Source organism: Palaemon carinicauda, chromosome 44, assembly GCF_036898095.1.
Source record: "Palaemon carinicauda isolate YSFRI2023 chromosome 44, ASM3689809v2, whole genome shotgun sequence".
NCBI classification, from domain to species: domain Eukaryota; kingdom Metazoa; phylum Arthropoda; class Malacostraca; order Decapoda; family Palaemonidae; genus Palaemon; species Palaemon carinicauda.
In genome coordinates this window covers 32,291,357-32,304,445 of record NC_090768.1, presented here as the reverse complement: position 1 = coordinate 32,304,445, position 13,089 = coordinate 32,291,357, and the positions used below count along the sequence as shown (strand labels likewise).

Below are 13,089 nucleotides of genomic sequence, written 5' to 3'. Positions count from 1 at the left end.
ACTATGCATTTTGTAACTCGAGGACCCATCAGGATCATCCATAGTAGGCTACTGCTGGCCACCACATAGTACCTTTTGAATCACAAATGTTAAGAAGTGTCTAGAATTTGTAAAGGCTCCCCAATTGTAGGCTAATTTATAGGCACGTACAGTGTAATGGGTTAGTTTTTAATCAAACATGTCTCCTTCAAACAGATGGAAAGAATTAACCAACCTGAAGTCGGCTCAGAGTTTCTGTGAAGAGGTAGGATTTCCCTGCTTAGTCAGACCATCTTATGTGCTGTCTGGAGCAGCAATGAATGTGGCTCATTCCCATCAAGATTTGGAGACCTATCTTAATCAAGCTGCTGCTGTGTCTAAAGAGCATCCAGTTGTGATTTCCAAGTTTATTTTGGAAGCTAAGGTATTTTATAAATACTTCATATGAGTTTATGTAGTATATTGATTCAAATCTATATACTGTTATTTGAGTTTTGTGGTACATCTTACCCCTGTTGATATTTTAGCGTAGACTGAAATAGACTCTCTCTCTCTCTCTCTCTCTCTCTCTCTCTCTCTCTCTCTCTCTCATATATTTAGTGCTCTGGATTTTATCAACGGAAATGTAGAACAGATTATCATAGTGTTTGATAAATGCTAAATTTGCATGCTGCGTGATTTAGTAATTGCTAGTACTGCATTCGATGTTGAAATCTATTTACATTTAACAGAAGTACATTTAATATAAGACAAGTAAATATTAATCTTTTCTTTATTATAGGAAATAGACGTGGATGCAGTGGCCTCAGATGGCGAACTAATATGTATGGCAGTGAGTGAGCATGTTGAAAATGCCGGTGTTCACTCAGGAGATGCAACTTTGGTCACTCCACCCCAAGATCTCAACTCAGAAACCCTAGCCAAGATTACCTCCATATGTGCTGCAATTGCAAGGGCCCTAGAAGTTAATGGGACCTTTCAATATGCAGTTGATTGCCAAGGTTAGCCAACAAAATACAGCACAATAAATTTATTTTACTTTCATGAAGCATCGTAGGAAACAAAGAAATTTGTGGAGTAAATCAATCAACTTAAATCAAGCATTATCTTGATAATGCTTTGTTTATTATATGGGCTATGGTAAAAAGAGTAAAAAAGCAAGAGAGACATTATTTGTGGATCCTAAGTTCCCCCCTGTACTCATGTGTGATAATTTTCAATGTCCACAATTTGTCCTTTTGAGCTAAGGATGGGTATTTTGGTGCCCATAGATTTACCTGCCAAGTCGCCAAAGCCTGTGCAATTTGTATATGTGCATATTAGATCTCTTTTACATTGTTTTGATGAATCTTGCCTTGAAGTCACATTGCTTTTATCTAAGAAGCTGGGTTTTGATGTAGTAAATGACAGAAAAAAGTTTTTCCTTCACATACTCTATACCAGTGAATTCCAATGCATGACCTTCAGGCCACATGTAACCCTCAAAAGCCTAAGCCATGGGTCACAATGTGCCTAGGGCATATATAGTGCTATATAAATAGGTGTGGAACAAGTACCTTTTGTTAAATACGATATGAATTTTAAAACCTTGAAGAAATTTGAAAATGTTACTGTCGGCTAATTTGTATCAATGAAAAATAATTGCATACAATAAGAGATTGTTTTATGTAATTTTGATAATGGAAAATTTGTATAGCATAGCACATGTACATGTACTGTCATTGTTCTTCTGTTAATCATGTTTGTTTCTCTTAAATCATAGTTTGGAATTGGACAATGTTTTTCTTTTTATAGAGAAACGTGTACCAGGACAGGAAACTAGTAGTTGCAATGTAATAGACATAATATTAATCAAAACAAACTGAATTTTGCTAATAGCATTATTTTGATACCTCTTGTCATACTATGTCTCCTCCTACTTCCATCCCTCCTCACTACTAGTGGTTTTGTGTCTAGCTAGACATCTGTGTTCACCTTGATGTTCTGAAGAGCATGGGGTAAGTTCTGGCTCACCAGGCATAGAATCCATCTTTGGGACAAGTGCTTTGGGTTTCAAGCCAGGATTTAAGAGATATGGATATAGAGTATGTGAAATTAGAAAACTTATATTTTTCTTAAAAGTTGACAAGCTTGTTCTTCTTAGATAAAGTATAAGCAATGTGACATAGAGATAAGTATCTGCCATTCATGAATAACTTGAACATTCGAGTGGATTACCTGCACAGTATTTTCAGTTTTGTTATTGAAGATAGTACTCAAGAAAATTAGTTGTGTATAAATAGATTTGTTTCATTCAAAACTCTTTTGAGAGGTTGTACCATAGTAACTAATGTTAATGGGTTTTATGATGGTTATGACCACGAAACAAAATTTAGCCAAAAGTCGAATTTAAGAATAAGATAAAATTAAGGAAATTATTTTCTTAACACTCCATAACTTGACAATTTAGTAACTGGGTCACTTCAATTTCAGGATAATCATCTTAAAGTGATAGAAACTAACCTTCGAGTATCCCGCTCCTTCCCATTTGTTAGCAAAACACTAGATTATGACTTTGTGGCGTGCGCTACCCAAGTGATTGTAGGTGAAAAAGTGGAACCAGTTAATGTGTTAAGAGGCTGTGGACGAGTTGGTGTGAAAGTACCACAGTTTAGTTTTTCAAGACTTGCTGGTAAGTTAACACATTAAGTTTTATTCTTTCTACATTTGGTTAAAGGCATTGCTAGTTTTCTGTATACATGGTGTAACCATCAATATAAATATGTGCTAGTTTTGTAAAACATTTATATAGTACAATATTACACTTTATCCTTAATATGAATTATATTATCCTGCAAAAGGTGCTGATGTGATGCTGGGTGTAGAAATGGCCTCAACAGGTGAGGTAGCTTGTTTTGGAGAGAATCGTTATGAATCATATCTGAAGGCTATGATATCAACTGGATTTGTAATCCCACAGCGCTCGATACTGTTGTCCATTGGGAGCTATAAGGTAATAGAGATGGATTAGAGGTCTCAAAATTGTTTATTCAAATTTATATTTGTATATATATATATATATATGTATATATATATGTGTGTGTATATATATATATATATATATGTGTGTATATATATATATATATATACATATATATATATATATACATATATATGTGTGTGTGTGTGTGTGTGTGAGACAGGGCTTCATCTTATAATTTGAAGGATATATAAAATATTCAAGTGAATAGTTAAAAAATAGCAAGTCATGGTAATTTTGTGTTCAGTCCCTCTTACCACTTTTTATCAAATAGGAAGGCTCCATGTGCTCTAGATTTTTCTACTTAACGTTGATGACAATTTGAATAGCACATTTTGTTTAAATCTAATCTAAACTTCACATATTTGGCTTATAAACCAACTTATAAATATCTTGGTCAAGTTGCACACCTGTGTAAAATATTTATTTATGCATTCAAATATAAATGTTCTTTTTATAAGTTTGACTGGATCTATTATTGGAGATTTTGTAATAATTGTCATATCATTTTTTAAGTATTAGATATAGCTTTTTTGTTATATGGTACAGTGGTAAATTAGGTTTAGATGATATGATAGACAAAGTTTTATTTTAATTCGGTAGATATTTCAATCAATAGATCACATTCTCATAGTTTCTTGAATATTCCAGCACAAGAATGAACTCCTGCCAGCTGTAAGAACTTTGAGTCAGATGGGGTATAAACTATATGCGTCTTTGGGTACCGCTGATTTCTATTCAACTCATGGTATACAGGTAAGTTTCTGTCATGCATCATGTATTCAATACTATCTGATGTCAGCAAGGGTTATAGAATTATTTTACTTCCACTTGTCAGTGAATATCAGTAATGATAATGCAGAAGGAGACAGTAAAGCCGTGGTCTGCGAGTAACCCAGAATACAAACAAATGGGTTTCAATGTAAAGTTTTGCGTATAGACCATATATATATATATATATATACATATATAATATATATATATATACATATACATATATATATATACATATACATATATATAGCCTATATATACTGTATATATATATATATATATATACGGATTTTGAGCGAAGCGAAAAATCTATTTTTGGGTGAGATAGCCATGGCGTCCTGATGGAAGGTTCCTGTTTGGTAGCTTCCTTGGGTATAAGACTACTAAGATATTCCCAGAGAATTTAACCACAGGTTATCACAGAATTCTAACTTCTGGAGCGAGTATCTCAAAGGTTTCCCTTTAAGACATCGTAATACAACAGGGGACACGCATGTCTGGTCGTGCCACATAGCTATCTCCACCCCGAACAGAGTTAACGCTTCGGTGTGTAAGGGCTGAGAATAGCTGGGAGCCGTTCCACAGCTAATCTCACTCGTGGCTACTACTGATACTCGAGACGTAAACAAACGGACGCCATTGCTCTAATGACGTCACGAGCGTCTTTATCCTGGCGCCAGTTGCTGCCCATCACCATGATACAATTGTGTAGGGTGGGAACAAACTGACGAAGTAGTAGGGAGGGTCCATCAGGACGCCATGGCTATCTCACCCAAAAATAGATTTTTCGCTTCGCTCAAAATCCGTTTTTTGGGCTCAAGCCATGGCGTCCTGATGGAAGAGTACCAGAGAATCAATGTATCGTGGTAGATTTTCCCCCAGAGTTAAGTGCCTAGGCATTGACAAAAATAGCAAAGTAATCTTAGGTAAGAACCATAGGAACGAAGTATCCTGCCCCCCATTGGTAGGAAGTTCCCATGGGCTATGCCGACGTCAAAGTGGTATTGAAGGGCTATTCATCTTGACAGAAGAGCTTTTAAGAGCTTAGAGATGAAGCAGAATGTTTGATATTTGTATAGGAACATTCTGAGTAGGCCAGTGGTGGTTGGGCACTGTGTGTAGGGTTCATCTCCTGATTATCAGAAGTAAGTATTCGTGTAGGAACCTTACTGAGACAAGGTGAATATAATTTAAGAATAGACATCTTAAATTCTTCATGACCATAAGAAAGGAGGAATAAATAAAACTATGACAGTATGTATTTCATAGTAAGTAGGAGCTGAAAGAGACGCACAAGTAATAAAATAGAAATTTTATTTCACAATGCAGAAATTAAATAATTTACAGCAAAAAGTAAAGTTCATTTACAGTAATAATAATGTACATAGAAATAAAGGCTTGCTCTTGAATCTGAAAGGGAATTTCAGGATTAGTAGGTACTCGTTCTCGAGGAACGCAAGTCTTTAAATAACACATCATGCTCAAGGCATGCGGCACTTGTGTGACACTATGACATTCCACCTGGGATAAGAACAGTTATAAAAGCACTAAGTGTTTTTAGACATCACTATGAATCACTCGAGGGTCAACATAGGCACCCGAAGAGTTAGAGTCCCAAGTAACTCACTGTTCTACGCAGAGTTAGGTGCAGGTTTCATAACACTACCTGCGGCTACCACAAAATGTTTGATTTCGTGCACTTGTTTCGCATAATGTTTAAAGAAAACTCGCGAGGACTTCCAGCCCGTAAAGTTCTTAAGGCTCTCGAAGTCCATGCTCTGAAAGAAGTTCAGAGAAGATGCCACTTTTCTAGGATCATGACCAGCGGGTGTACTGTTCGGATCCGCTCTGCGAATGAAGTAGGTGATTTTCGCTCTTAATTGTTTCAGTGACAGGTCGCTGCCCGATGTTTCTCCTTTGAAGAGTTGGCCTCCACCAAAGTTTGAAGTTCTGCGAAGATAGACCTTGAGACTCTCTACTGGACATAGAGAGACATCCTCCTTCAGGGGGCATATTCTCCAAGGGCCCCATCTTTTGGTGGGTAATTCATTTTTGGCGAGAAACGTCGGATCGGGGGAGAGGGTCACTTCTCCTGAATCAGCAAACAGGATGTGTCCCTCTTCTCTTGATAATGCCACTATTTCGCTGACTCGAGCTCCCGAGGCGAGAGCAAATAAAAATATAACTTTCTGAGTCAGATCCTTGAGGGGGCATGAATCATTGTCCAAGTTGGAGGCGAAATGGAGCACCTTGTCTAGTGACCAGGAGATCGGTTTCGGAGGGGGTGCTGGGCGTAGGCGAGCACATGCTTTCGGCAGTTTGTTAAAGATGTCGTTGGACAGATCAATTTGGAAAGCATATAGAATTGGTCTAGTCAAAGCCGATTTGCAAGTTGAAATCGTATTGGCTGCTAATCCTTGTCCATGAAGGTGAATGAAGAAGGACATACAGAAATCAATGGTGATTTCTTTAGGATTTTTTGCTTTAACAAAGGAGACCCATTTCCTCCAGGATGATTCGTATTGCCGTCTCGTGGATTCGGTCTTGTATTCCTCTAGGAAGTCTAGACTTTTCTTCGAGATCCCAAACCTCTTCTTTGCGGCAAGGGAGAGAAAATCATGAGATGAAGGTCCTTGATTTTCGATGATGAAGCGAAGACAGTCGACTTCTGTACTTGTTGAGAGAGAACTGGGCCCGGGAGAGGGATCAGCTTGGGCTGCAGCTCCAGGACCAGGGGGTACCAGTTGCTCCGGGGCCACTTGGGAGCCACTAGGGCCGCTGTCCCTTTGAAGGTTCTCAGTTTGGAGAGGACTTTCAACAGAAGGTTGGTGGGAGGGAACAGGTATATCTTCGACCATCTGTTCCAGTCCAGTGACATGGCGTCCACCGCTTCTGCTTTGGGGTCCTCGTACGGGGCTACGTACAGAGGAAGTTGATTGTTGTCGCTCGTTGCAAAGAGATCTATCTGAAGTTCTGGGACTTGATGGGAGATGAAGGAGAATGATCTTGCGTCTAGAGACCATTCCGACTCTATCGGGTTTGTCCGAGATAGAGCATCCGCTGTCACGTTGCGGAATCCTTGTAGGTGAACTGCAGACAGGTGCCACTTCTTCTTCTCCGCCAGACGGAAGATTGGGAGAAGCACCTGATTTATCTGGGGCGATCTTGAGCCCTGGCGATTGAGACAACGAACTACCACCGAGTTGTCTAGGGTTAGACGGATGTGGATCGAGGGTGGCGGGGATAGCTTCTTCAGAGTAAGAAGGACCGCCATGGCCTCCAAGATGTTTATGTGGAACGTCTTGAATAGTGGAGACCAGGTCCCTTGAGCTTGTTTCAGGTGGGAGTGACCTCCCCAGCCCTCCAGTGAGGCATCCGTGTGGATGTTGAGTGATGGAGGAGGGTGTTGGAGAGGAATGGACCTTTTCAGGGCCATTGCTTCCGACCACGGCTTTAGGAGGCGTCGAAGTCTGTTTGGAAGCCGTCTCTTGAGGTCTCTTCGAGCGATGGATGCCGATCGTCTCCAGACTCCCGCGGCATCCTTTAGCTGTGCACGAAGCACTGGGTTTGTCACTGAGGCGAATTGTAGAGAGCCTAGAACTCGTTCCTGCTGTCGTCTTGAAATGCGTTTGGATTTCAGTAGTCGCTTGACAGACCCTGCTATTTCCTTCCTTTTCTTCTGGGGGATGGAAAGGCGGTGTGACTGAAGATTCCAGTGGATTCCCAACCACTGAAACTTCTGAGCCGGAGAGAGGCGAGATTTCTTCTCGTTGATCTTGAATCCCAGGTGTTCTAGGTACTGGGTAACTTCGTCGCAAGACTTTGTACACTCTTCGGGCGAGGGAGCCCAGACTAGCCAGTCGTCGAGGTAGGCCATCACCTGGACGTTTCTTAGGCGGAGCTGTTGTACTATGGCATCCGCCAGCTTTGTGAAGATCCGAGGGGCCACATTGAGGCCGAATGGCATGGCCCTGAAGGCGTAGCTTTTCCTTTGGAGTCGAAATCCTAGGTAGGAGGAAGCGTGATGGTTCATTGGAATGTGCCAATAGGCATCCGCCAGGTCTATAGAGACCGTGTAGGAACCTTGAGGCAGAAGGGTCCTTATTTGTTGAAGCGTCAGCATCTTGAATTTGTTGTTCTCTATGAACTTGTTGAGGGGGGATAAGTCCAGAATGACTCTGAGCTTGTCTGAGTCCTTCTTGGGAACGCAAAACAGTCTCCCTTGGAACCTGGTGGACTTTACCTTCCTTATCACCTTCTTGTTCAAGAGGTCTAGAACATATTCTTCCAGAATGGGGGTTGATGGTTGAAAGAACCGCTGGAAGATTGGGGGTGTTTGCACCCAACTCCAGCCTAGACCGTTCTTGATGATGCTGTGTGCCCAAGGATCGAAGGTCCAACGATCCTGGAATTGGCGGAGTCTTCCTCCCACCGGAAGCACTTCATTGCTTCTGGTGTCCCGAGGACTTGTTGCCTCGGCCGCTAGCTCCCTTTCCTCCTCTACCTCTGGAGGGACGACGAGAGGCGTCTCTGCTTGCACCCCTGGACGAGCCTCTACCTCTGGCATGAAAGGTAGTGGATGGCTGCTCAAAGGCAGGGGTGAAGACCGGTGACTGTGACAACACCGGTTGGGGGACCAACTGAAAGGTCTGTTGTGGTTGGGCAACCACTTGGGAGGTAGCGGGTCCCGGAAACTGACGTCGTTGTTGACGTTGCTGGGGTTTCGGCTTCTGAGGTTTCCTCTTAGGCTGAGGTCCATCGTCCTGAGAGGTTTTCCTTTTTCTGGACATGCCCCACTTGTGGAGAAGGTTCCTATTCTCCGTGGCGGCTCTGTCAGTTATTTCCTTGACAAGGTCAGAAGGAAACAGGTGCTTTCCCCAGATGTTGGAGGAAATCAGCCTCCGGGGTTCGTGTTTCACGGTGGCACCGACAAACACGAATTCACGACAGGCTCTACGAGCCTTTATGAAATGGTACAAGTCCTTCATTACCGTGAGTAAGTGGGATTTGGCCAGTACCATGTAGTGATCGGGTACTGCTGTGTCACAGGCCATTACTTCAAGTTGGACTTGATGAGAAAGCGAAGCTGCAAGCCTCTCCTTCGTGTCTTGTTCCCGGCGAAGGAGGTGGTCGTTGAGCTTAGGGAGGTCTTCATTAAACTGACGTCCGGCGACGTCAGGATCGAGCCTACCCACGACGAAAGTATGTTGGACATCTTTCCATTGCCTAGTGTCAGGGGGTGTCACGATGGAGAAGGGTCTGCACTCCTCCAGTGCAGGGCAGGGTTTCCCTTCTTCCGCCGCTTTAAGGCATGCAGCTAAGGCCTTTTCCAAAAATGGAAGAATCGCAGTGTCAGGTGCGACATAGGTAGGATGCTTCTTGCTCAAGGCAGGAAGCTTAGAGCAGGTAAAGCCCCTGCTCTTAAATGCGTTGGCTAGCATAGCCTGGGCCTTTGCGAGATCGAACACTATCTCTTCTTTAGGTTCGGTCTCCTCCTTCGAGGCAGGTTCGGAACGAAGTCGGACGTAACAGTCCGGGTAGGCCTCGAAGCTTGGGAAGAACTCCACATCTTCCAACGGGACCGTGCCGATCTTGTCGCTAACAAAGATCCTGCCGGTCGCAATAACCATATGCTCTGCATACCTCCACGGGTTGGCATGAGAGCAAGCTGGGAGATCCTTGACCGAGATCTTCTTCGTGTCTCTGGATCCAATCATAGACCTGATGGACTCCTGGTTCTCCTTCAGTCTGTCGTCCATGACAGCTCTAATCAGTCGGATCAGTTCTTGGGTGGAAGAGGAAGGATCCGGGGTCGAGGAGGTAGACGGAAGGGACAATTCCGTCGGTGTAGGAGTAGGCAGAGGGATGGACGAGGGAGTAGCTCCAATCTCCGACTCGGTGTATTCCACCTTGTCTTCGTCCTCTTCGGCTCCTTGAGCCATAAGCGTCTTCTCCGTGTCTTCCGAGACGTCGGAGATCCGTTCATCATCCTCGGAATCCAAACGGCACTCGTGCATGGACTGAGCCATGACCACATCAGGTTCCACTGAAATTTGGACAGTGGGGATTGCTTCCTTTGGAACCACTGAGTCAGGGGAGGCCTTAGGGAACAACAGGGACCTCAGTTCTTCGGTGGCCAGGTACGGTCCAGTAGCATTTCTCTGAAAACCACGCACCCACTTGCGCAGTTTCTCACGAGCAATGTCTCTAACCTCCGCTGAGGGAGGGTTATGGAAGGCCTCAACTAGGTAGGCCTGGCAGACCGTACATTCCAGTGGATTCCAGAACTTCCAATCCCCTTTCTTGTCTGAGCAAGGGGCGTGAGTCCTGCACGCCGTATGTCCGTAAAACTGGGAGCGTTTCACAGCACAGTAGGCGAAATCGCACTTCATCTGCTCCTCCTGTGGAAGAAAGAGAAAATGAGTATGGGGGAGCCATAGGAATGGCTCTTAAATTAAGTTAATATTAATCATTAATTTTAACTTAAGGAAGGTGTGATGCATAGAGAATGAAACAGTAAAGGAGACACGCTCCATGCATCTCGCCCGGCTGGTTACCATAGGCTGGTCCTGGGATAATCCAAATGACCTAGATCATTGGATATAGTTTCCTAGGATTCCCATTATATTGGAACTCCATGGAAAGCCAAGGACAAGGTTGGGATCGAATTCATTCGGTTCCCAGATAAGAGCCAGAAGGCCTCATTAAGGGTAATTGCTTCTGGCAACCAGCCGCGCTAAGATGCACATAGCATGCTGGAAATAGAAGAATGCAAAGAGACAGCATGATCACTAATAGAGCAGTACTAGGTACTGATCTTAGAAGCAAAGCAGCTTATCTATTTGCAAGGTAGGGCTATCTAGTCTTATGATAGCTACAGAGAGGGGGTGCAAGTATTCTTGACGCCTCCGGGGCATCCGGCAGCCGCCGGCACGCCGGAGCTCGCTCCAGCATAGATTCTGGCATTAGAACAGACAGTTTTCAAAGTCAGTTAGATACCAGGATGGCGGCCGCCGGCACAACGGCGGCACGCCGGCAGGGAGCGGCGGCTCCGGCAGCCGGAGGATGCCGGATTGGTGACTGGGGTAAGGATGGTACAGGTAGTATCGGGTTGCCGGCAGTATATGCCGGCACTCCGGAGATCGACCGGCAAGCGGACGAATAGATAGGAGTAGGAGAGCCGCCGGTAGTAGCCGGCGGCAGCCGGCAGTCCCTCGGTACACGGGGGGCTGGGGGCAAGGGTAGGGAAGTCACCAAGAGGGAGGCAGGTATTGCCGGCAGTAGAGGCGGCAAGAGACCGGCACCCGGATAGAAAGAGAGACAGGGGGAGGGAGGAAGGGATGTAGGAAGTACCGTCAGGGTTCCAGACATCCCTCCCCCTCCCTGAGGGGGTGTACCCATGATAGAGACAGGCTCTAGCATCCATAAGCAGGGGTCACTAGGGACCGGGAGCAGGTAGCCCAAGGGAGGGCTAGGGAACACCCAAGAGGGGGGGGGGGGGGAGACTCCCCTATGCAGAGCTACACTAGTAACTAACCTTATAGGACACTATGAAGGTATATGTACCAGAGCGGACAGCACAGGGAAGCTCGGGTAGCCCTACTCTTCCACCCTAAGGAGGAATTGTAGGACAGGGGACAGATGAGTATAAACTAACCTAAGCATAGGCTAGGCTATACAAGAGATAGGTGGGGAGGGAGAAGAGAGGGGTCTTCCCAGGAAGGGTTTCTGTACCAGAGCGGCCACAAAGGGAAGGGAGGACACTCCCTAACCTAAGATTAGGCTGATCGGCTAAAAACGGTGCAAGAGTACAGTTTCAGCATGGAACAGAGAAACCTTCCTAACCCGGCCTAGATCAGGGCTAAAAGTCCTGAACTAGGCAAGGAAGAAGACGTATCGCTATCGCAGGAAAGTCGTAGACTATCCTAGCCATAGAGGTAGGCTAGCCTAACCTCACTCTCAGACGCAATCCTAAAGGGGGTTCATTCCTTTAGGGAGGACTGAGAGGCGATATAATACTCTATTAGACAATAAATCCCTTTACTCAGAAAAGGGATCAAGGCTAAATAGAGGGAGTGCCAAGGCAGGGGATGAAGGAAGCATATAGGGGTCCTAAGGTTAGGTTAGGCTAGAAAGAATCACTGACTAGCCTATCCCCTATATGGTCCCTGAAGGCGAAAACATTTGCATCACTAGTCAAAAGTATTGTAAAATAATAATGCCACTATCTTCATAACTTAGTCTAGGATCACTGATAAATCATGCATGAACACTTGTATATAGGCTCCTGGCCTGGGGGCTATAGTAGCCGACTGGTATGAGGTCAATCGATGACCGATAAAAAGCGTCTAACACGATATAAAAGTTCCTAGCTATGAAGACTAAATAAACTAATGTATTCGATTAGTATATAAAGCCGGAAGCGTTGTTGTGGCTAACTAAATAAGACATGCAAAACAACAACGACGCCATAAAATGGCGGGTCCGGTAGAGGCACAGCTCTGCCACAAAACATCAATTATTTCGCGAAATAATATTTACTTTACGGCCAGAGCTTAATTAAACAATACTGGAACCTTGTACTCAACTTTCCAGAAGAAGGCGAGGCTGAAGGTAACGACATAGCGAAGATGCAAAACGATAAAGTTCACACAAGGGAAAATCCGTCTCAGTAGGGCAGCTACTAAACAAAGGATAAAGACGCTCGTGACGTCATTAGAGCAATGGCGTCCGTTTGTTTACGTCTCGAGTATCAGTAGTAGCCACGAGTGAGATTAGCTGTGGAACGGCTCCCAGCTATTCTCAGCCCTTACACACCGAAGCGTTAACTCTGTTCGGGGTGGAGATAGCTATGTGGCACGACCAGACATGCGTGTCCCCTGTTGTATTACGATGTCTTAAAGGGAAACCTTTGAGATACTCGCTCCAGAAGTTAGAATTCTGTGATAACCTGTGGTTAAATTCTCTGGGAATATCTTAGTAGTCTTATACCCAAGGAAGCTACCAAACAGGAACCTTCCATCAGGACGCCATGGCTTGAGCCCAAAAATATATATATATATATATATGTATATATATATATATATATATATATATATATATATATATATATATATATATATATATGTATACAGTATATATATGTATGTGTGTATATATATATATATATATATATATATATATATATATATATATATATATATATATATAAATATATATATATATATATATATATATATATATATATATATATATATATATATACACACACACATATATGTACAGTATATGTATATATATATATATATATATATATA

At 43.4% G+C, this 13,089-nt stretch overlaps 1 protein-coding gene across 1 annotated transcript in view; it reads left to right on the top strand.

Annotated features, from left to right (window-relative positions):
* r (carbamoyl-phosphate synthetase 2, aspartate transcarbamylase, and dihydroorotase rudimentary) overlaps positions 1–13,089 on the top strand; it is a 309,516-nt gene that overhangs the window by 176,534 nt on the left and 119,893 nt on the right. The window contains 6 exon segments of the mRNA XM_068366994.1: positions 196–403; positions 761–949; positions 951–980; positions 2,452–2,650; positions 2,820–2,971; positions 3,650–3,754. Of these exon segments, the coding sequence (XP_068223095.1) occupies positions 196–403; positions 761–949; positions 951–980; positions 2,452–2,650; positions 2,820–2,971; positions 3,650–3,754 (883 nt within the window).